This window comes from Hipposideros armiger, unplaced genomic scaffold, assembly GCF_001890085.2.
Source record: "Hipposideros armiger isolate ML-2016 unplaced genomic scaffold, ASM189008v1 scaffold_500, whole genome shotgun sequence".
Taxonomy (NCBI): domain Eukaryota; kingdom Metazoa; phylum Chordata; class Mammalia; order Chiroptera; family Hipposideridae; genus Hipposideros; species Hipposideros armiger.
In genome coordinates, this window is record NW_017731850.1 from 894910 (window position 1) to 921136 (window position 26227).

At 39.7% G+C, this 26227-nt stretch overlaps 1 protein-coding gene across 1 annotated transcript in view; it reads right to left on the reverse strand.

Moving 5' to 3' along the window:
• The window catches only part of NCKAP5 (NCK associated protein 5), a 940156-nt gene that overhangs the window by 342293 nt on the left and 571636 nt on the right, over positions 1–26227 (reverse strand). Inside the window, exon 8 of the mRNA XM_019667544.1 lies at positions 14359–14446. Coding sequence (XP_019523089.1) covers positions 14359–14446 — 88 coding nt within the window. The remainder of the gene's footprint in view (positions 1–14358; positions 14447–26227) is intronic.

Consider the following 26227-nt stretch of genomic DNA (forward strand, 5'->3'; position numbering starts at 1 on the left):
TCTGTGTGTCTATACACACACACACACACACACAAATACGTACATATATATATATATATATATATATATATATATATATATGTATATATATGAAAAGCAATATAAATGAGCATCAAAAACTTGAATAATCATTTTTCTTCATGCAAAATCTCTGTGCATTTAAAGAACAATGAACTGGACAAATTGTGATTCTTGAGACAAAAGTCTCTCCCCAAGGTCTTCCAATTTACTCCAACAAATAGTTTCCTAGATCCCACCGAAGGGCATCTTAGTACTACACAACTTTCTGCTGCCACAGGAGGACAGGAATATAAAAGTCACTACTGAACTGGTTTTCCATTCTAGGTCTGCACTCATGGGCAGTGCAGCCTTGGTAAAGGTCCTTGGTTATCAGTAACATTGTTTCTTCACATGCAAAATGAGGTAACTTTCCTCCTTCTGAGCTTCTAAGACTTCCTAATTATCCTGTTCATCTCCACATAGTAACTGTGTCACCCTACAAATCTTTCCTTAGGAAACCATGGATAACAGAGCCTGGTCACTTGGGCACAGCAACATGACAATAAGCAGCTGGTGAACATGGCCTATGCTCTCAGCTACCTCAATAAATAATGAGATTATCTAACCCCTTCCAAGCAGCGCTGGTTTCCAAGACACTACACAATCACTTCATGGACACTTCCTGTCACTAAAAACACTCGTCCTGAAGCACTCTGGCTGTGACTCTTGCTACGCAGTAGGGTTTCAGCTCAGTTTTCACCATCTCTCAGCGCAGCTGGTGTTGTGTGCCCAGAATTATCCCAGGCACTGGTAAAAAAGAGTCAGAAGCAGTTATAGTCCGCGCCACTCTGGAATCTCAGCTCCAAGTGGAAGGCTTTGAAATTGTTGGGCTGAGAAAAGTTCGAAGAGCTCATCATTGAGGATCAGCTGTGGAGCCCGGCTGCCCATGTCCTCTTCGCCTAGCTTGTACTGTCTTTACAGGGCCTGCCTTTCATTATGTCAAGGACAAAGACTTAGCTGGAAAACAGGCCTCAAGTTCAGTCAACAGGCAACACTAATTGGGATGAATTTAGAATCTCGTCTTGTTTCCTTTGTGTTAATGTTTTGCTCCTATTTATGCAACTGAAATGATTTTCCATTTCCAGCACGGCCTTCTTCCTACCAGCAGGGTTTTTCTCAACACTTCTGTTTCCTCAGACATTTCTACTAGTCCTCACACCATCCAGCCTGGGGTCCCTGAACTGGGCCCTGCTATGCTCCAGTCATTTTCCTGAACAGCTCACTGACCTACCAGTCCCATGTCCTCAAATTCTCCCACTAGTCTTGGCCTGCCTTCTGACTCCAACCCCCACCTCACCCTCCCCACCCCGCCACACACACACACACACACACACACACACACACACACACACACTGCTTCCTCAGCAATGAGATCACTACCAACCCATGGACTGAATATGGCTGGGAGTGAGGTCCTCAGGTCCTGAGAGATGAAGTAAATTCATAAACATTGCACAGCTTGTGAGAGACTCAGACAGGATCTAAACCCAGGCTGTTGACCTCTAAAAGCATTAAATTTATCCACAATTCTCTGATTTTTCTCACCATAGTACCCATAATCCTTTGCTGTACCTCAGCAGAATATCCATAATCTTCTGGAGTCTCTCATCAGTGTACCCATAGAACCAAAGGACCTTTCCATTTATGTGACTTTTACTGTCTTCCAAGGACTAACTCAACTCCCACCTTCCCCAGAAGTTCAAAGCGTCTCCTAAACGAAGGTACCAGGTTGGCTACCAGCAAGGAAATGCTGGTGGTAGTTTATGAAAACAAGACCCTGGCTGTTGGAAGCTTTAGCGGGATGAGCAAGAAAAAAAAAATGCAGCTGAATCTAATACTTTGTAGTGTTGTAGTGTTTGTTTGCTTGTTTGTTTTAAGATTTTTGTAGTGATTCTTAAACAAAGCTGCACTTACAATTGACCCATGTAGACTTTGAAAATCCCTATGGTCAGGACACACCCCAGACTAATTCAATTGGAATCCTGGGGGTGGAACCAGGACATCACTAATTTTTAAAACTCCAAATATTCCAAGGCACAGCCAGATTTGAGAACCACTGGTATAGAATGGAATTAATACTATCCCTGAAAGACTATGGGGCTTGAACTCAAAAGACCAAGTCCGCTTCCACCTGACACTGTGTGATACTCACGAAGTCAGCTGCCTCTGTGAAACTCAGTTTTTCCACCTGTAAAGTGAAGTTGGACTTTCTGCCCTTACCATTTTGAAAGGTGAATGTGAGGATCAAATGAGATGATGTCAAAGTACAAATTGCAAAACACATATTAATTATTATTGTGACAACTTTACCAATTCTCCAATGGTGATTCTCCAATGCTCAGGAGAAAAAAGGAAATAAAAGCAGAGAATGAAAAATACAATAATAGAAGGATTCGAAAAAATAAATACAGTAATTCAAGAGAAATGCAGTCTAATTCATATCTTAAGGATATATTTACAAATTATGTAAATAACATTTTAAAAGATTGTAAGAGAATACTTGCAATGGAATTGTTTTCAGATCCTCACTTATTATTATAGTAGAAGCTTACTAATTCAGACTAAGTTATAGGCGTGGCCCTAATGGGAAGAATTAATTTACTGTGCTAATTTATAATTTAATGTAGAAACAAAATTCATTGGGAGTGGGGTGGCAAACCTACCAAACAGGACACATTTGGAAAAACATATATTTTGACCTGTTCATAAAACAATGGACTCATCATGAATGACGACTGATGGTTTGCTGTTTGTTTAAACAGATGAGGGAAGAATATAAGCCGTTCCATTATAAGACCCAAATTCAATGGGCTTGCTCCAAAAGTGCCTTTGGACTTGTCAGTTTGATGTGTGATGTCCTCTACAGAAGGCATGCAGTAAATGACACTGGGATAGCATATCAGGCCTCCAACAGTTACTGTGATCATACCAGCAGCCTAAGGTCTGGGTCCTGAGAGAGTGAGGGCAGGAGGACAAGGAGGGGTGGTGGTTTCTCTTTCCTTTTGTATGCATATAGCACTTGGCAAACCATAGATGTGATGGTTGTAAGTTGTAAGTTACATTTGCTGGTTTTTTCTTCACTTCTCTATCCCAGTGCTACTTCCTAACACCTTTCTCCCTGGTACCCTTGTCCAAGGTAAAGTCTCATCCACACTTACTTATTCATTCAACACAGAGAATTATAAGCTCCTAAATAACTTTAGGAAAATTATTTTCTTGTCTTTTTTCCCTCCAAATACTACATCCTAAATTCCAGTGAGATGAGTTAATAGAGCAAAGCCCTCAGATTTAACTGGTTTACACTAACATGCAAATGACTTTCCCTGAAGTACGTTAAGTGCTCACTTCATGGATAGGTTCTTGGAAACTGTGACTTTCAGTGAAATAACTTATAACAAAACCAATTTTACCATAGGCTCATTGATATAAACAAGAGTTAAGTTCCTATGACATATTTCTGGTCACAAAAACATCCCCACACTTCTAAATAAAAACCAAAACACTTCTAATATTAAACATTAAGAAAAATGTGAGCTCTATATATTGGGTTGTCAGAAAAGTCATGATGCATTTTTGCAACAAGAAACATAGAACAAATATGTCATGACTTTTCCAACAATGCAGTACATTTAAGAAAGATTAATAAAAACAAAGAAGATAATTCTTTTCCAATCTGCTTATTTCAGTTAAGGGTCAAAGGTGGCTGGAGCCTCTCCCAGCAGCTCAGGGCACCAGGCAGGAACCCATCTGGGACAGTATGCCCTTCCATCATGGGACCACCCACACACACCCACACTCACTCAGACTGGGACAATGTAAACACACCAATTCACCTGACATGCACATCTTTGGGATGCAGGATGAAACTGGAGAACCCAGAGAAAACCTGCAGACACAGGGAGAAGGGACAAACTCCTCCCCGAGAGTGGTCCCAGATGGGAATGAATTTTTCTTTCTCATCAATGTTATAACAAAATGACTTCGAATGAAATGTTGTTCAAGGACCTGCTATATTTATCTTGTTGATTCTTTATTTCTTACATGGAATGATGCTTTAATGGATGAAACTTCAGAGAATTATCTAAATGAGAAAATATTGGTAGATGCAGTCTGGGGACAACAAGATTGTGCAGTAGGAGTCTAAAAGGCCAGTACTGTCTGAGAACCTGACCTTGGGTTTAGCACTTCTGAAATGTTCACATTTCTCAGAGTTTTATCATTTTCTCTAGTTCTGGAACTTTAGATTTTTAACAGCTTCCATGGTGGTAGCTGCTAGGCCAGGCAAGAGTGGGACAGGATAAGAGGAAGAATTTGTGTGAAAAGAAAGAACAAATGAGTAGATAGATGGGGATAGGTGTGTAATAATAGTAGTAATAGCTGCCATTCATTGAATACTAAACAGGTGCTATGCATGTTATCATGCACTGCCTCTGATTGTTAGGTGAAATCATATCTGGGGAAGCACTTCGAAGACAGCAGCCTTTCTGTCTAGCCTTATTATACCCAACATGGAGAAAAGTGATACACATATTGATTAAGTTGCCCTAAATGACAAAAAGAATTGAAATTGAAAAATGGGATCTGCTTCCAGGTCTGTCTGACCCCGAAACTTTTACTTACCTTCTTCTTCATGTATTCTCCAAGCACTAACCCTTATATGTGTGGTCTCTGCAAAGTGAGGGGCTGCTAAGAGTTCATGGCATTCTTTTTAATGGTCTAAAACTTGCCTTTCCTCAAGTTGCTCCTTCCCGTTATTAATCTAAATTTACTTTTACATGGGCTAAATTACTTAGAACCATTTGCATCAATATTTGAATGAGCGGCCAACAGACTGACAGAGAGGAGGGAAGACGTTTGTTCAGTGAACGTCTTCTTCATTGTCTGCACCCTTTAAAAGCCAGAGGCGTTTACACAGCCAAGTGCATGGAGGACAAATCCTCTGTCTTTGGACACTGGCACAGCTGGCACAGTCCTTAAACAATCTAAGATTAGATAATCTCTCCTTCTAGGCAATAGCAAAAGTATTAGTGGAAGGGAAAAGGATCACTCAATTTTCACTGACCTACTTTCCTCTACACCCCCTTAGACAAAGTCCCTTAAGAATCTTCTTCTGTACTCCTTCTCATACATTTAAGTTAGCTAGAAAAGATCTTCATAATCATGGTGTTGAGTGACTCACAAACCTAATGACCTATTAGAATCACCAGTGGACATTTTGAAATGTATCAAGGCCCAGGGTCAGCTGTTGGAAATTCTGCAAAACTATTCATGCTGGGGGTGCAGGTAGGTTGAGAACTTGCTTACAGTTGGGTCCTGGAGAAGATACTTTATTATTATTATTATTTTTGCAGGTGGCCACTTTTTTTGAGAACAGAATCTGCTGTACGAGCTAAGCTACAAGCTTCTAAACCTGCATGGGCTTTGGTTCTGCCTCCTCAGAGATGCCTGTGAGCCCAATTAATACCTGAATCCTGCCATGGCTTAAATGCAGATAGCAGACTCCCCCAGCCAGACCATTTTCCTTTCACCTCACACCTGGTGATTCCTCTTCATTGCCATGCTGGGCTCGATGTGCAGACAAAATCAATAAGGATAATATAGCTGAAAGGTTACTGTATAGGAGAGATCTCAGGAATGAAAGCATATTTTTTCCCAGCAGGCACTTTCTACTTCTTTCTTAACTATTTCCTAATTCTAAAATTGTACATGTTCCCCACAGACTATTTTATCTCCATTTTATAAAACACAGATAAACCGAGTCCTAAAAATATAAGAAAATTATAGTTGTGTAGCCTCAGATGACTTAAGAAATAGGATCAAAGTTCAAGGATTGATATCATCGTGATTTTTCTCTGTTCAAATTCATTTGTTTCCTAAGAGGAAGAAATAACGGGATGTGCCTGGTTAATGATCTGAAGTGCCCAAAGTATTTGCCCAAGCCATGCACTTACTAAAGGGCACCATCCTTTGGATTCTAGTCACAGAATGTCCTGGCTTGAGGCACTATCTGGGTATTCCAGAAGAAAGGCTGGCCCTTGGGGAGACGAGCTGAGGAAAGTTGTGCATGTTCACTGATGAAAACCAGCTCACCTATAGGTAGAGAAGGCCGTCTTCCTGGGCACCATTTGCTTCATAGGTTACATTTATTTTAACAGAGAGACTATATTCTGCATTTACTTGGTAAGAGTTCAATTCAGGGTCAAAACAACTAACAGGAAAAGCATTCATGTCTGAGCAGAGATTTTAAGGTGAAATTGAGAACTAGAATGTAGGATCAGAACCTATTAAACCAAGAATTTGAAATTCCCTAGAAGCATGTAAGTAACCATTTAAACTCTTAGTGCTAGTATTTAAAATCCCTCTATTCCTTTCAAAGTATTTACTATGACATTGGACTTACACAATGACTATTCCCTTTAGTCAGGTATGCTAACAAACAGGTGCTCCTAAATGAGGCTGTTTTGAAAACTTCTGGAATTCTAGAAAGCTATTTCTGTAGGGTGTAAAGTCAAATTCATCTTATAGGATAATTTCAAAGAGAAGACAAATATTTTGTGTAGGACAATGTTTTTGGCTGTACCGAATCTCATCATACACTTTGGCTTTGAAAATTCCTGCTTTTATCTCAACTTATATGACTAGAGATGTTGCTTTAAACAAAACAAAAAAAGAACAAAAAGGAGAAGAAAACTGCTTCCTCAAGGAATAGTTTCAGCCCTTTAAAACTTAACACACAATAAAAATACTCCCTTTATTACCATTACCCACCTCAGCAGCTATTCAAAGTTCACAGCAATTCAAAGAAAAGGCCAAATTGGTTAAAGCACAATCAAAGGTACTTGAGTGTTCCTGAGATTAAAAGCCACAGACATAAATAAAAGCACTCAATAAAATCTTTCATATCCTATAGTGTGTTATAATTTTATAAACACCTGTGCAAAGATGTAGCCACTTTCTCAACAGATAGAATTTTAGATCATTTTTTCCAACTGGTGTGCATTCATTGAATATACGGACTGATGATCCATGTATTTGCATTTGTTTACCTTATTTTTTTAGGTAAGAAAAGAAAAAAATGAAACACTTTTCTGAATAACTTGTATAAATCACAGTCAAGTTCTCTAAAAACTTCCAAAGAGTTCAGGTCTCTTGGGCAGTTAACTGCCACAGCACTTACTGAAACAAGTAATGCACGTGAAAGAACTGTAGAGACAGTACAGGTGCATATTCACTTCTGCACTGGACTGAGGATTGGGTTCTGAACTTCAACTCCATTTTCTCCTTTGCAATAGGAGGGCGCATTGATGGTGCAGTGGAATGCATGGTTATCGAACTACCTCACTGGTTGCCTACCTATCTATGAACCAGAGGAATCAAGATGACCCATCAAACTTGGAAATGACCAAACAAAACAGGTCATTCCAAATAAAAAGCTATGAGGAGGTTCCCAGACAGCTGAAGCTGTTCTGATTCCCTCGGCGGCGATTCTGAAACTCTGTCAGGAAATAGAGTCAGGAACCTTGCAGCTCCTGAAAACTACAAACACAAGTTTTGCCTTGCATTTACACCTGATCATGAAAAAAACAAAGTGCTATTGTTACAAGTTTGGGAAAATCATACTTTACATATACTAGGAATATTGCCATATTTAAAAGAGCTTTCTTTGTAATTGATTGTTTAATATAATGTCTCCACCCTAACTTTTTCTAGTGCACTTACAATTTTGAATTTGCTTAAGGTACACTTAAGTCATTACAGGGAAAGAAGGAGGTGAAGGTTAAAGTCATAAATTTCCTACCCATGATGAGAATTATCATTTGTGAAGCAAGTAACATCTCTGCAGGTCAGGCCTTGGGTTTCAGTGAGGAAGGTCCCAGGCTACGGCACGTGCTTCCCATTACATAAAAGGAACTAGATATATATTTGATGATAGACAGATTTTAGGATAACTAGAAAGGTCCCCTTCCCCAAACATCAGCTGCTTAGTCACATCTGAGGATACTTTTAAGGAATTATTTCAGGAAAAAATCATGTTAATTTTCAATTAGATCACTTCCAATAGAAATAACTTGGGTTACGTACTATATTGCTTTAAACACAGGCTAAGACGTGAATGAATGAGCACAGACCATCACTGGAAAGAATGGAGCTGGGCTCAGAAGACACATAGCTCAGGGCTCTCCACGAAGATGAGACAGAGCAAAGAGGTGGAGAGAGGCAAACCTGGACACCATTGTAAGATTGCTGAGCATGCTACCTATCTTTCTCTGTTCCCTCCTGGGACAGTGATTCACTGCAGTGCTTGACAAAGGTTTTGCACTCAGTTTTCAGGGCGACCTATTCAACCAGCTAAAAGGCTGCAAAGGAGCTCAAGTGACCTAACGTTGGTTCTGTGTAATTTTGGGCAAGCAGTTTAACCCCTCTGTGACTCAGTTTCCTCCTCTATAAAGTGAGGAGATGAGTGGTGCCTATTTCACAGGGTTCTCATGAAAAGTCAATGTGCTCACACTCGTGCAATGATTGGAATATGACTGGCACAGGTAGGTGCTCAGCAAGTGTCACCTAGCAGTGGGTCACCATGTCATAGACAGGTATACTCTGTGCTGTACTGCGTGTAGACCAGGTCTCACGGGACTGCAAAGAAGTGTCAAAATCCCCAAGTTCTATGAGCAAGAAGAAACCATCTGTCTGTTCTGAAAGTTGCCCTTAGTTTAACACCTGTTAGTCCGTATATAAAAAAAAAATAACTATTATTTACAGGCAAAGAAACTGCCTATGAAAATCTGAACTTTCGTCTTCATTTGAACAGGCCATCTGTTCACCGTGGTGTGCGTTTCTGGGCCATCTGCATCTGTCGCAGCTGGGCTGCCTTTCGGCCAGACAGAGGCTCTCCAGGTTGCCTCAGTCTCCATCACTACCAGTGTCCTTTGGGGTTAAACCAGGTGTGGGTTGCTATTGTGTGGTTTTCAAGAGCAAGATTCTTGTCTTTTAATTAAAACAACAACAACAAACAAACAAACAAACAAACAAAAAAACCTCTCTCGGTACCTATTTTCAATAAAAAGTAGAAAAATAGAATGCAAACCCCTAGAGGACACTTGAATTTTTTTTTTTTATACTCGACCCCCTGTAACCATGTATATTAGTTGGCAGCTATAGGTATTTGTGTTTGTGGTCCCTAATCTAGTCCCAAACATCGTCTTTTACAAATATGAGAAACAAGGAACCCAGAGAGCTGAAGTGACTGTCTGAGGTCATAAGTCTTGCTAGAGGCAGGAGCTGTACCCACATGCAGGGTTTTTTCCTCCCCTTGTTAGTGTTTCTACGTGTCCATCCACTTTTTTCTTTCTAAATTAATTAGCTAATGTAGGTTCACTTCATGTTCCAGAGAGAAAAGCAGAAACGAGAGGAAGTGTTTCAGCTACAACAAAAGAGCACAGAGGGACGCCCTGGACACAAAAGACTGTATGGGCGTAATCCATCGTTAGTGTTAGGATTATTGGTATCTTAGTCAGACAGCCTGGGTTTAAATAGGAAGCTTGCAGGAATGATGCCCCTCTCCAACCAGTTACTCCATTTCATTTATGCTTAATTGCTACCTTCCATGTCTAATTATGATTTTTTTTCTCATGTTCCCTAACTTACTTGACTAAATGAAATGGTGACCTGGGTGATAAAAATATGTAACACAGCATATAAGAAACTCCAAAACACCTCGAGAGAATAAATTGGAGAAAGAAAAAAAGCAGAAGTGAAACTGAAGACGCTTCTACTTATTCTGGTTCCTCTACAGACAATCTTTTGAGATCTTTTATTTCCCCTAATGAAGGAAGATTGTTCTTGGTGCGAGGTATGTCTCTTTCCCTACATATAATAATAATTCTCTTACTCATGCTCTTGTCTTTCCCATAGGAAAAATGACAGGCACGAACATTATTTAGCTTATTAATTTATCTTGGTTTACTTTCACTTATTTTTTGTGTTTTGAGACATGGCTTTGTGAGCTAGAGAGTTTGTGCCCACTCCCCACCCCACAATCAAATTATCCTACACAGAACTGCTCAGTTTGATTCCATGTGTCTCATTTAGGAAAGTCTGTGACTTATTTCTATTTCTACCACTTAGCATCTGCCAGAGTTGAAACAGGCCTCTTTGAGACTCATCTTTAAAAATGAGGGTGATAATATCTATTTTAGAGACTGTTGGAACAAACAAATGACATCCATTTTGTGTAAGAACTTTGTAAACTGTAAAGCACCCAACGCATGTATCCTGTTAGTCAGACATTGTATAAAATTAAAATACTGGGATATAAGATGTTCTGAGAAAGGCAGGCTGTGGGACTCCTAAGAAGCTCATGACTCTTGAGTCCATTTCAAGAACCAACAAGGACTTAAAGAAAAGGAAAATGGATTATTAAAAATAAGTCTGAGGCAGAAGGCAGTCTCCAGGAAGAACAGTGTTAGGTTTAGTGGCATCTTCCTTTGTATTCCCATCACATTGTTGCTTATATTTGATCACTTGCCTTTTTTCCCCACTGTCCATCATCCTATAAACTGAGATTTCTAGGAGAAACTCTATCAGGCAGCATCTTTGTATTTCCAGCACTTAGCGTGGGGTCTGCCAGGTACTGCCAGCCTGCTCGGTTAATGTGTTACTTAGTGTGATGGACAGAAGAATGTCCCCACCTTTGTCCACATCCCGATCCCTGAAACCTGGGAATATGTTACCTTACATGGCAAAGGGACTCTGCAGATGTAATTAAATTGAGAATCTTGAAATGGGGAGATTATCCTGGGTTATGTGGATGAACCCAATGTAATCACAAGGTCCTTATAAGAGAAAGAGAGAGGGTCAAACTCAGAAAAAGGAGATATGACAATGGAATCAGAGTTTGGAATGATGCACTTTGAAGATGGAGGACAGGGCCATAAGCCAAGGAATACTAGAATCTGGAAAAGGCAAGGAAATGGCTCTGCCCGGAAGCTGACAAAAAAAATGCAGCCCTGACAGCACCATGACATTAGACTTTTGATCTTTAGAATTATAAGAAAATAAATTTGTGCAGTTTTAAGCCACTAAGTTTGGTATAGCAGTAATAGGAAACTATTGTAATACACTTATGTAAAAAAGTAAATGAATAATTGTCCTTTGAATGAATGAATGAATAAAAGAATGAATGAATGAAGGTAGAAGCTTTAGATAGAAAGTGGAAAGGCTTAGGTTCAGGTCCCAAGTTAGATAATAATCATTGGGTATTTTGGGCCCCATCATTTAATCTCTCCAGAATTCCTCAGCATAAAGAGCTGGAGCCATGCAGTCAGACACTAGGATTTGAATTCCTTCTAGGCTACTTCTAGGTTGTGCATTCTTGGGCAAAGACACCTCTCTGAGCCTATGTCCACATCTGTAAGATGGGAATAGTGACAGTACCTCCTGTACACAGTTGTTGTGGGGACTCAATGAGCTGCAGTCAAGTCTCAATCAATGGGACTCTGAACTAGGTGAATTTGAAATTGTGGTCACATAAAGATGTTATTAATGTCATTTCCTACAGAAACCCTAAAATCTTGTTCATTCATCAAATTAAAAAAAAGTCAAGAACTGCACAATGGCAAGGTGGATAAACTGTAAATAACTGATGCCACGCGGCGAGTCTGCTTCAGCCGTTAAACAGAAACACCCACCACCCTTTGAGAGAAGCCATGTTGAATTATGCACATTATAAATTATACCAGTAACAAATTACGAGAGGTCTTCAGGAATACACCTCTTGGACAAACTACGACCACCCTTTAATGCATGCAAAGCAATTAGCATGGGCCTGGAACAAAGAAAGCTATTATTCTGCTATTATTATATTAGCTCAATGATAAAAGCCTCAGAACAAATGCTTCCACAGTTGAAAATGAAACCAACTCCAGCTTTCCCATGGGCCTCAGCTTTACATGGGCCTCTGGCTCCTGTCAGACAGATTTTGCTGTTGGAAAATCTGAAGCGGGTGTGCTAATAACACCCCACATTATGAAGCAATAAATCTCCCAGCCCTTAACCGAAACACAAAATTTGGCTTCAGGAAGGTGTTAAATATGTGCTCTACTCTGTCACCACGCGCATCTTGCATAACCTATTTTGCTACTATTAGCCATATTTAGAATACCAGAATTTGTGAGATGGCAGGGACCTCCCTGGGACTCAGTGCTGCCCAGCAAGACTTCTCTTTTCCTTCTTTCCGTTATTGTTTCTTGAATCCCCAGAGAGCAAGGTTGTGCCTAGTAAATACCACAAGCTCAGAAAATACCTGTGGAATGTGTAAATGACTGAATGGGTCCTGTAAACCCAGGGGTGTCTCCTTTATTTTTCAGCAAATGAGCCTGAGGCCATTAGAGCAATAACTGAAAAATCTCTTCCGTGTAGTATTAATTCAAGTGAATAACTGCCTTCTCCTTAGAGGGAAGAGCTGATTCCCCAAACCTAATAGGCCGGGTTATGAGAGGACATAGTTTTAAAACACATTTTTTAAAGTGCATCTGTTTTTCTAAGTAACTTCCGGTTTCATAAAATGAATTCTGATGATGATGTTAAGTGTCTACACCACAGATTTGGCTAATAAATGGTGGAGAGATTAGAAAAAAATGATCAAAAGAAAATAAGAGCCTGGATGAGCTGCAAGGAGGAGATTGGAAGGAGCACAAGAGTGATGCTGAATTATTTAGTTCTCACTGAAGCCTGGTGGGGCCCATGAGGGGAGCAAATGACTAATGTTTCAGATTCATATGATGCTTTTAGGCTGCACAGAATCGCCTAATGCAGACTCAAGTCCCCCTTTCTTTTTACATACAAATTAATTTTCTGTCAAAGCAGATATAATACCCAGGAGAGGCTCAGGGCTAGGAGTTATGCTAACTTTAGGGGACCACACATCAGGAAAAGTGGGACATGCGTTCCTTATGTAAAGACCATCCCCTCAAGAAGAATCTAATCTCTTTCACAAGAAATGGATTTTAGTGATTTTTCTATTGTCTTTATGGTGCTAACTTTAATCTCTGAGGCAGCTTAAGTCAACTCCTTTCACTGTATTCCCTGGAGAGGGAGAAGAGCTGCTCCCTCGTCCTAAAGTAGTCCTGTATCTGTTTCAAGAGTCAACTGCTCAGGACATAGGCTTCTTAAGGCTAACTCTTCCTAGATGTCTTAATTTTCTATGATATTGTGACTTTTATGATCAGGGTGTTCCCAATCTTTTTCCTAACAAGTTGGGTTGCAGAGCTCCGATCCCATGAATTGAGGGAAGCTAGCCGACATTATCTTCTTCACCAGCCAGAATCCTGTGCTTGTCCCCTCAAACCCACTTCCTTCTCAGCCAGCAAACATCAAGGGATGCCCAGTGATTTCCTCAAATTTTTGCCCCTTTCCTTGCCTTCCTTCGCTTTTCTTGCTCGCCATGCAGGGTTGTGCAATGGATATTGGGTCTCAATTTGTGATTTTAAGTGGTTTTCAAGAAAAGGCCTCAATTTATCTACGTAGAGTGTCTGTGCTCTTTCTGCTGGATTTCTCTTCCCGCCTGCCAGAGCCTCCTCTTCTGTGTGGTCCATTTGGGTCACACTCAGATTAGATGTCCTGTTTCCCCGCCTGGCCACTTTGTTAGGTTACAGGGTCCTGGGATAAGAGCTGTTGCTACTGGGAGATGACAAATTATTACTGCATTGACCAGTTACTCTCTTTAGACTCACTGAGGTGCACAGGCCACATCCATGAGCACAGCATGACCATGTCCAGTTCCCCTGTGCACGCTCAGTCTCACAGTCAAACTTTCTCACACCAGGCATTATTTTGCTACCTTGAGCTTCTCATTGTCCATGAGCCTGCCATGCAAAGTTGCACCACTGCACCTTTATCTAGGCACCTTAAATGTCACACCTCTGGGAAGTATTCCTTAACTCCCCAGACAGGATGAGTCACCCCCTCCCCTGTGTTCCCAGAGAATGTCAGAGATACCTCTATTATAGCCCAGACCACAGAGTACTGTGGTACATTTATAGACCTCTCTGTGTCACTGAAAACTTATTTTTTTTACATCTCACTACAACCAACTACAGTCTGTTTCATGGGAGTTCAAGAAATGAATGAGTTAAATAAATGTCTACATGATTCTTCAAACAAAGGTAATTATAAGACTTTGAGCACCAGGGCCTGGACCATACTTGTTTATTTATCTCTGGGTTAGGAAGGTCAGAGCTAGAGAAATATGAGAAAAACAAGCCGACTGGTATCAAATCAACGGTAAGAAACACGGTGTACCTGATAGACCATTATATTAACAGTTTCTTCTTTTTTCTGCTCTGGAGGTCCTTGACTCTGCAATAGATTTCGTACTGTTTCTTCCATCCTGAAAAACAACCACAAAAAAAATAAATTCTTTAAAGAAGGTTTCCTATTAACATGAGTCTGTTCCAGTTAGTAGAAATCATTCTTCAATGTATATTTCTTAAGCTTAAACCTAAAAATCTATTTTCTCTCCTCTTGCCTTCATCCCCTATATCAACAATCTGTCATAAAGACCTTTAAAATCATTCTTAAGGATGTTTCTGGGTTCTCTCTTTCTGTTTACCACCTAGGTCCCTAGCTTTGGCTTTCCGTATCTGTACTCATTAAAATATCTCCCGGGCTGGCCGAGTGGCGCGATCATTAAGAACTGGCTTGGGACGCCAGAGGGCCCCTGTTCGGATCCCACATACAAGGGCCAGTGACGCTGTGCCCTCTACAGCTAAGATGCTGAACAACAGCTCGACCTGGAGCTGGGCTGCTGTGAGTCGCCTGCGATGGCGTAGGCTGCAGTCCCCTGCTGCAGTGGGCTGCCATAAGCTACCATGTGTGGACGGCAGCCAGCATGAGCGGCCAGCAGCTGCTGTGAGTGGCCGTCCAGAAGCTGGCGACTGATCTGCCTCGCCCGGGAAGAGCGCAATGATAGTGCCAACTTGGGCCAGTGAAGCAACGTCCTCCACAACTAGACTGAAGAACAAAACGACAGCAACTTGTCTGTTCCCCTTCCCCCAATTCCCCAGCGCTGTTCCCATCCCCCCAATTCCCCAATAAAAATCTTAAAAAAAAAAATCTCCCAATATCCCTCTTCACTTTCAATCACTCCCTTTTAACTTGACACAATGTCACCACATTAATCTTCCCAAACTTCCACTATGATTTTTTAAAAATCAATTTTCAAAGTTGACAAACACCACATGAATGCATTTTCACCATTAATATACTGTTGTATATTTCCTGGTAGTCTTTCTATGTCAGTACACAAAGATCTACTTTATTTTTTTCAACTACTTTCTAGTATTTCATGGTATTACTGCACCACAAATTATTTAACCATTCCCCTACTGACAGAATTTAAATTACTTCAATTTTTTGCTATTTTGAACAATAAGTATCTTTACACATACATCTTAATACACATTTGTGAGTGTTTCTATAGTTATAATATATATTATATGTTATAATCCTATTTTGTTTTAAATACCCACCTCTGACGTCCACCCCAACCTCCACATTGCCCAAAAGTAAAGAGTGAAATAAACACACCCATTTCCATTTCCAGATATTGTCTTATGCTATTACTGCTTCTTGGAATGCCAACGCCCTTTTATCTTCTTAAATCCCATCCATCTTTCAAAATCAACCTCAAGTTTCACTTCCTAAGAGACTTTTTCAGTGGTTCCCCATGTCTTTGCATTCTTATAGCCCTATACTTCAAAGCATTCATTCTATCACTTAGAAACTCCTCACTTTAAATACTCAAATATTTCATAGGCGCTTGCCTTGTCTTCTGAGGTAAATTACCATATTAGGTATAAAACCATGTCATGTATTTCTTATGTGTCTCCCTCAATTACGCATAAAGTAAGTATTCCATAGACATTATTATATGAACCCTTTGATAATCTATTTTTCAAAAGTATTAAGTACGTACTCTCTGCCAGGCATCCATTACAAGTATTCAAAATGTGTTTGAATGACGTTGCCCCTGAGACCCATGCCTGAGGATTCGTGGACCAGAACTCTAAGAGCAGGACACCTGAATTAAACACACTAACACAGTACTCTCTTGCTCAGAACTTGAGTTGGTTGTCTTTCACAGTCCCATCCTGAAGCATGCATTTTGGTGACTCAGTAGATCCTAGTTTAAGACAAAGCAGGATGATCCAGCTTCTCTCTCTTACTAAGGGGTTCTAGCACAGCAAACTAAGGAGGCCCATGAATTCCCTGAAGTAGCAAGACCATTACAGCAACCAAGGTAGTGTAATGGAAAATGCCAACCTGTCTAATATGGCATATAACTACTTAGCAGCAGAGTGAACAACTGGTTTGCACAAGAATGGGTCCAATCCAAACCTGGATTATAATTGGGGAAATTCTTCCTTCACAGGGGATAGCACCAGGAACCATTCAGGATTTCAAGAAGATGGTGAACACCGATTATGAGTGCTCAGAGAATGGCCACACATTCATATAAACTACCTCTTTATGTGTCTGGCCAGGAAAGCAAAACTGTGTCCTATATTTTCACAAAAGTTTTGTTCATAATGATAGTAACTAAAAATTAAATAGTACTTTTAACTTGTCAAAGAACTCGCTCATCTATTCATCATTATAATGTATCTTTAAAATATATCTACATGGTAGATGAGAAAGCTGAGGCAACAAAATGTTATTTATATAATCGTGGTTAGTTGGATAGGGAGTTAAGATGAAGCCATTTTTACTGACTATAGAAACAGCAGCCTCTTTCCACTAGGCTTATTTCCATGTAGGGAAACGATTTTAAATGAAGAAGAATCTTAACTCCTAATGAGGAATTATCTTGGTGAACACTTATTGGATGCTGAGCCCAAGAATGCAACAATATTGTTTCTGATCTGAGGAGAGTTTAACATCTAATGGAAGAGACAAACTGAGTTTAGGTGAAAAAAAAACAGGCACGAAGAAGTCATGAATTCTGAAATAAGAACTAATCAGAGCCTATTTCTAATACTCCATGTCACTGTATATAAACAGAAACAATCTCTTGAATGGTAGTGGATTTTCCACGATGCATGCTGAATCGATGATAAACAAGAAAAGTAATGATAAACAGTGATGGCTTGCCCAAGATCACTCAGCTTGTGTATGACAGATCAGGAACTAACATCTGGTTTTCTAAGTATTAGTCTACTTTCTTCCTACCTTAGCACAGAGGCTAGAGTGCTTTCTTATTTCAAACTTTATTTCATTCATTTACAAACATTTGTCATAAATGTGGCCCAACAGTTAGAACTCAGTTAAAATTAAAATTTTGTCTTTTCTAAAAATAAGTTAAAATACAATTCTGTCTCTTCTGTATAATTAAAAGTTCTGTGCACAGGGACGGCCGAGTGGCGTGTTGGTTAGGAGTTAGCTTGGGATGCCAGCTCTGAGCAGCAGGGCCCTGGTTCAGATCCCACGAGGGCCAGTGATGCTGCGCCCTCTACAGCTAAGGTGGTGAACAACAGCTCGACCTGGAGCGGGGCTGCCATGAGTCACCAGCAATGGTGTAGGCTGCAGTGGAGCTAGCTGGCAGATGGCATGAGCTTTCATGAGCTGCGGTGAGCCGCCATGAGCGGCTGTCCGATGGCCAGCGAGCAACTGCCTCTCCTGGAAAGAGCACAATAATAATACTAACATGGGCCAGTGAAGTGACGGCCTCCACAACTAGACTGAAGAACAAAAGGACAGCAACTTGTCTGTTCCCCTCCCCCAATTCCTCAATAATAAAATCTTTTTTTGGGGGGGAAGTTTTGTGCACAAATTGCTGGATCAAAAAGGAAAAAAAAAAACACAAAACCTATTCACTTTTCCCCAATGTTTCTTGACTTTAAAGAAAAAAAAAAGGAAAAGAGGGGGTGGACAGGAAGTCGTTAAAATGATCTGCAGCAGCTCAGACTTGCAGTAATACTGTGAACACATTTCTGACACTACTTTATGATTAATTAAAACCAATTACATTTCCAAGCTACAGCTCAGAACAGAGTTGCAGGGACCAATCCCAACCCTTCGTAAAAAATTAAGTTGTCTCATCTTTTCATAACCTTTATGAATCTGGTCACAGAGGAAATATTTTGAAGCTGATGAGAATATACCATTATTTATTCCCTGATGACAACTTTTTTTAAAAAAATTCTCATTTAGCAAACTTCTCTATTTATTTTCCAGAAAATCAAAGATTGTGAAGCATCATCCATTGTCGTTTGAATGCCCAATGACATTTTACTTCGTTTTATTATTTTGATAGCTGAGGTATATGATTTGTATTACCAGTCTGCACACAGAATAATTCTACAATCTGTTTCCCAAATGTGACTAAAAATAAGCCAATTCTTTTCTCCAGGTCAGGTGTGGGCAGAGGGCTTTTTTTTTTTAAATTGCTGATTGGTGCAATTTATCCTTAAATCCTGACCTTAATCAATGTCTTCTAGTTCTTTTTCTTTTTCCCTTTTGTATGACCCGAGTCTAAATCCTTTCTTCTCCTAAATACTCATCAAGTAGCTGTTATAACTAAAAATACATAGGCCAAAATTATACTTAGTGACATAAAGTAAGTTCAAATGTATATTAAGTGAATCATTTAAAAAAAAAGTTAAGACCTATACAAGTCAGAAAAAAACAAACCAAATTCATATGCAAACAGTTTATTTCAGGTAACATAGATATACATGTTGCTATTTCATTTTATTAAAAATAGATTCCATGTTTTAAAGTATGTAACCATCTAGTCAATAAATTTCTACTATAGTATTTCCTCTGGGGGAAACAACAACAAAATAATGCAAACATAAAAACATAATTTTTGCTTGAAAAGGGCGCTAACTTAAAATGGCATTAAATAAGGACACAGAAAAAATTCAAAACCATACAAGAGCAGGGCTAGTGAAGCTTTGCACTGAAAGCCTCTCCCTATGACAGGGCCCCCACCTTTGTCACACAGCCCCTTTTAAAGTACAGATCACTGAGTTACTTGCCATTGGATGTGCATCCAATGTCTCATAGAGCGGGTCTCCCTAGACACCAAAGGAAGATCCTTCTGGAAGTGAATGTCAAAAGATACTGGTTTCCTGAATCCTTTCAAGGCAGAGAAACACCTCATCAATCAGGGCCCGATAATATCAGATTTCTTTACAATTGCAGAATATGATTTAGACCCTAAAGACATCAACTTACTCAGGAATGAAGGTACTGTTAGAAAACATGATCCCTGGCTACCTCAGGAGCTATTGTTCTAACAGAATGTAAAGAAATGTGGGCTTTTCCACATCCCTTCCTTCCTCCATAAATCTAGCCCTCTATTTTGCCTAATGACACTCTAGGATTCAACTGAAGTGTTCTTTTACTCCATCTGTGATCAGATGTTCAGTTTAGCATAACTTCATTTTTGACAGAAATAGAACAAAATAAACACAAAACAAGAAAGAACCTTCCCCAACTCAAACTGGTAACTGATGGGCTCTTTCAACTGAGAGTTGAACTGAGTCATAGTTTTGTTTTGTTTGTTATTAATATTAAAGTTTATTGAGGTGACAATGGTTAGTAAAGTTACATAGATTTCAAGTGTAGAGTTCTGTAATACATCATCTATATGTCATATTGTGTGCATTTGTGACAAAATGGATGGATCTTGAAACTATTATGCTAAGCGAAACAAGTCAGACAGAAAAATTCAAGAACCGTATGATTTCACTGATATGTGGGATATAAAATTGAAAACAACAAAGGAACAAGACAAATAAAGAAGCAAAAACTCATAGACACAGACAAGAGTTTAGTGGTTACCAGAGGGCAAGTGGGAGTGGAGTGGTAGATGAGGGTAAACTAGTCGTAGGTGTGTGTGTGTGTGTGTGTGTGTGTGTGTGTGTGTGTGTGTGTGTGTGTGTGTGTGTGTTTTGTTTTGTTTTTTTTTAGCTGAGCCATCCTGCCACCTGTTGGCAGCTCAGCGGCAGCTCAGCTGGGGCGGTGAATGGAACTGGAGACCCTGTTGCTCAGAGCTCCCACTTTTGAGCGAGCTCTTAACCAACTGAGCCACTCAGCTGGCCTGTGAGTCAAAGTTTTAAGAAATATTTTAACACATTAATTGTTGATTAACCACATAAATTAATAGTAAAATTAACAAAGAAATTGCTCAATGTTCTCACATACTTTTTTTATGTGAGAGGCAGCAAGACCATAACCCATCTACTTCTGCAAAAAGTGCATGCCATAGTCTCTTTTACTCACTTATATTGTGAAGTTTGTTAGGAGCTGCTGCTGTGACTTGGAAATTGCTTTTCCTTGTGTTTCACCATAGTTGGCTCCCGATCTTACTTTGAGAAAGGGTGTCGCTTTAAGTAAGGGTACCACCTGATTGAACTTCATTTTAAGGACGGAAGAAAAGAACTGGGGTTGAAATAGAAAGAAGGTAGAGGAGACTGAGTAACTGCACCACCTGTCCTTCCCCTTGAGCGTCCTCCCTATGAAATCATGGCATGACATGACCCCATACGGAGAACAGTGCTCATCCTCGAAGGTCAGCCTCCATAATGAGGACAAGCGCACTTTCTGTATCTGCTGGGGAAAAGCACAATAGTCACAATTAAATACTAGCTCTCTTTCATCGGATGCCTATTAGTAAGGTTAAAAAGTGTAAGCACACTACAACTGGGTTATTCAGAAAAAATACGAAGTTATTCATTTATTTTGAACATAGCCAAACTTTTTCTTGAGCGACTTGATGCCTAGCATTCACTTTTGTCCCAAATCCTAGTTTAAATATTAGACTTAGTCTAGCATGATGGGCTTTTAAATGGATTTTTAAATCCACTGAGAAACAGATATTCATCACCAAAAGAATATAGAAACAACTGTAATATATTTCCTACACTGGACTACTATTCAACAATCAAAAATAATCAATTTGTGTATGTAACAATATGGAATAATCTCAAAAACATTACACTGAGTGAAAGGAACCATTCACATAAGACTAAATATTATGATTCCATTTGTATGTAATTTTAGCACAGGAAAAATGAATCTGTGCTGGAAAATTTATAAGAATAGGGATTGCCTGGGAGGCAGGGGTGGAGTGGAGATTGGCTTGAAAAGGACATGAAGAACTTCCTGGGAGATAATAATGTGCTATACCTTATATCTCCATAGGGGTTTAGATTGCACAGGTGTATGCATTTGTTGGAATTCATCCAATACTAAATTTAAGATTTATGTATGTTATTATAAATTTTATCTTGAAAGAAAAAAAAAGAACTGTAAACAAATTTGTAACTTTAGTCAATTATATACATACTCAAGTATGTACATAATTTGGATTGAACTGTATTGATGCCTGCAACTTACTTTGAAATGTACAAAAAAATTAGATTCATGATGGAAAGAGAGATGGCTAGATGGCTTAGATATGTAGTAAAGCAAGTATAGTAAATATGAATAGCAGAATCTAGTTGGTGGGTATATGGCGTTGACTGTAAACTTTATTCAACTTCTCTGTATGTTTTAAAATTTTTATAATGAGTTGATACACACACACACACACACACACACACACACACACACACACACACACACACATGGGAACCAAAGAAAAATGTATACAAGTGGACACTTCAGTCAATGTTGCTCAAGCAGTAGTTCGCCATTATCAGCAGTGTCTGGACAGTGATGGTAACCACTTTGAGCACCTCTTGCCATTGCAGAAGTCAAATGTAACTTGTATTCATCTTTTGTTATTGGTATATATCGAGTATTACAATTTTAATACAGTTTTCCTTTCTTAAAATGTGTATACATTTTTTGGAACCACACACACACACACACACACACACACACACACACTCTCATTTTATGTAGACCATTTACCCCTTGGATAAAAACTTCAGCCTCTCATTAGAAGAGGAGTGGACCTCTTCTCTTCCATAGATGGTTCCTAGGCATATGCATATCTGTTTGGGTGGGTCATGGTCTTTGTAGAGTATGGAGACTTGAGTGTGGTATCATCTTATATTTGGAAAGAAGTCCCTTGTCCCCAGGTTTGTTGCTGGCCCTTTTGGCTCTATGTCTGATGGTCCTGAAGCTGCCCCCAGTGTGTTTACCCTGCGTGGTTGGAGATTAGTGGTATGCTCAGCACTCTGACTGACCGTCACCTTAGCCTCTACTGGCTGCAGTGCCCTGAATCTTGGGTGCCACTTCCAGCAAGCATGCTGATCTGGCAGTCTATCTCCAAACACTCCTGTAGAGGTGCCCTTGTTGTGTCACAACTCGTCCCAAAGGAGGCCCACTGGCTCTCCAGTCAGCTTCTAAACCACACAGCATGTGAGGGCAGCCTGGAAAGGTAACACCCAGGGCCTCCTTTATGCATGAACACAGTGGACCACAAGTGGACATGGCCTTGCCCCATTTGATGTGCGGGCATACAGAGGCTTGGTCCTTCCCTAGAATCTTAAATGAGAAGCAGGGATATATAAACACCACATGTGTTCCATGTAACCCAACATCTAAGCTGTTAGTTCCACTCTTCTGTTTCTCTTTATCTGTCCTTCTTCTGGCTGTCTCCAGCACTAGAAAAGAGGTGCTTTCTCATTTCTCCTCAATATCATATCTGGCTCCTTTCTAACTCCGATCTCTTGGCTAAGTCCATTTATGTCATTTATGATGGTGAACTGATGTATTTTCCCTACACACTGGGAAAGCTCTATGACCTGGGCATGAGCCTTGCTTGGCCTTCCATATATTAAAGGAGGGAGAATGAAGGAATCTGAATAATCTTTAACATAATAGCGTGTGCAGAAGGTCTTGTCTTATTATTTACTCCTTTCTTGCAGAAGTTGAATATTTATACCTTCATTCTCTTTGAATTCCTAGGGAAAACTATTAGGTGTTTGGAAAAGTCATGACATATTTTTTCTATGTTTTTTGTTGCAAAAATGTGTCATGACTTTTCTGACAGCCCAATAAAATCTCTAGTATGCACAATGACAAAATAGAAAATCATGTAGATTATACACACACACACACACACACACATACACGTATGTGTGTGTGTGTGTGTGTGTGTGTGTGTGTGCTTATATTTATATATTACTTTGTTATAACCACTCTATGGCAAGCATTGCCTGAGTTAACACTTACAAGCCCACAGAGTTTATACTACTATCTGCATTTTTATCTTTATTTGTTTACATGTGTCTTCATTCATTTATTAATTAATTAAAAATGAAGAAATTGTGGTTCCATGAGAATAAGAAACTCATTCAAGGTCATACTCCTCCTAATGGTAGAGTTATATTGGAACCAATATTTGACTCCAAAACTTGAAATCTTTCTCTACAGTGCCACATCAGCATTCAAGCAAACATTTAAACCATGCTAGTATTCACTTGGCTGTGTATCAACATTTTCTGACATATTGCTATCATGTGTCAATATCTCGATCAATGGGTTCTTGTTACTTGCAAACTCTCTGTACTTGAAATAATCTTTTCTCCCAATTAGATTAAGTTTCTTCTAAACCCAGGTTCACACACAGTGATACAGCTTGACACCTGCTATTTTAGTATAGCTTTTATTATAACCTAGAGCCCAAATAAATACCTGTCAAAGCATTCAATGCTAGCTATTCATGGAAAAATATGCCCTGCCCTTATGACACTTTCCATTCCACACAAATGCCACAGAAAACACTAGCCAAGATTTGACCTATTCTTTTCCTAAGGAAGAAGCCTACCCTTTTTGCTTTCTTAACACTCTAAGCCAGCGGTTCTCAACCTGTGGGTCACGACCCCTTTGGGGGTCGAACGACCCTTTCACAGGGGTTGTCTAAGACCATCGGAAAACAAAAAGATATTTACATCATGATTCATAACAGTAGCAAAATTACAGTTATAGAGTAGCAATGAAAAAAATTTTATGGTTGGGGGTCACCACAACATGAGGAACTGTATGAAGGGGTCGCAGCATTAGGAAGATTGAGAACCACTGCTCTAAGCTCTTCTCCATTATAGCATCATGTACCTTATTAATGATCACTAATTTTCTTGAGGTTAGTGAGTCTGCTGATCCTGTTGTTTATTTTAACTCTCAACTAAGCATAGCTACTGTTAGTAGGTAGGTAGTCAATAAATTATTTTTGAGTGAGTGAATGAATCTAATAGTTTTTTTTTTTCACTCATTCATTCCCTGCCTCCTTACATTACCCCACAGATCTACATGTAGATCTAACTGGTCAGAGAGAAGTAGTTTGAAGTGAGAGGTGCCAGCAAGACTGGAGGGGCTAAGCCTTAAGTTGTGACACGTGGGGGCTAAGATGCAGGGCTCCCAGTCATTAGTAAAAAAAACAAACCAAATATCTTCCAGAAATCTTGCTCTTTTTGTCACATTGAATGTACAAGGAGTGATCAAACAATACCGTGAATGTTTAAACACAAAAAAAATGTATTACAGTAAAAGACAGATTGCCATTAACCCCCCTCAAAATACTCCCCCTCACTTCAAACACACTTATCCCATCATTCTTGTCATTTTCTGAAGCAGCTTTGGAAGTCCTCTTTCATGAGTGTCTTTAGTTGTGCTGCTGTGGTTGCCTCGATGTCCTGAATCATTTTCACTTTAGGGAAGAGCTAGAAGTCGCACGGTGCCAGATCTGGTGAATAAGGTGGATGAGGACACACTGTAATGTTTTTATTTGATAGAAATTGCCGTATACCAGAAGTGATGTGTGACACGGAGCACTGTCATGATGGAGGATGAAGTAAAGACACTCACAAAAGAGGACTTCCAGAACTGCTTCAGAAAGTGGCAAGGATGACGGGATAAGTGTGTTTGAAGTGAGGGGGAGTATTTTGTCGGGGATCAATGGCAATGTGTCTTTCACTGTAATAGATTGTTTTTTATTTAGACATTCACTGAAGTTTTTGATCACACTTCGTACAGTCCACAGTCCATATGCTTCATCTGCAGCTAATTAGCTTAGATGGTTAGGACAATACCCTAATGAGGCCGTGGTTCTAGATTCAATCTCTAGCTTGGACACCCTTTACCACCATCAGACTCCTGGTAGACTCTCCAAGATAGCCCACTGCTCCACTGCTGAGGGAGAGAGGATAGAATTATCTTAATGAAGTGCCAAAAACATGGCCTTCCATATCATTTGCTTTTGAAGTTAATTTTTCCATTCTATTTCCATTGCTTTCCTCAATAATCCATCCTACCTCCACATTTTAATTGTAGTGCAAAGCTTTTCTCAAGTTTAGGAGTGAAAAGAAAAGTTGATTAATTTTTCAGCTCCAAGAACAAACTGTTCATGTGGAAACATTGCTGGTTCAGAACTGGGTTCTGCCCAACTGCACTGACTTGTTTCCTTAGAAAATTAGAGTTTCCTCACTTAGTAGCTAGCACATCTAAGCATGTAAGCAGGGACAATCCCCAGGTCGGCTGGGACTTTGCTGTTCTTAACCCAATCTCTGCTGATCCTCGCTGCATTAGTTAGAAATAGGAGATCTACAGTGGAGATAACTGAAAACTACACTGAAACTGAAAGTCACTCGGGATAAATGTTGAGGGGCTGGGATTTTTTATTTCTTTCCTAGATGATATATATTTTTAATTCAGCACAAATTTTGCAAGAATAATATTGTTGCCCAGAAACCATGGGGCTTTAATTCACTCATGGGGGATGCCACACCATTCATAAACAGATCGAAAGGTGCTAGTCCAATTTGAATTACTGCATTATATTCTTCCAGGGCCATCAGTATGTGAGCAGAAAGCACCATCAATTTTCTCAGAGAGAGGCTTGTGCTGATCCTGCATGGGAAGCTCACCGCACAAGGAGAGGCAGATTTGGAGACGGCAGGGAAACAGAGATACGCATTCAGACAGGTCCCATTTTCCACCTGGAGTTGAAGGAAGTCCCCTAAACATTAAGCAAATCTTAACTGTTTTTCTGTTGTTTTTTTTGTTGTTTTTTTGTTGTTGTTCAACAGTGGCAGAAGACAAATTTGTATTTATGGATTCATGTGTTTGTAGAGTTCACACCTGGGGAGATAGGGAGGAAGAGAGGGAGGGAGGGAGGGAGAGAGAGAGAGAGAGAGAGAGAGAGAGAGAGAGA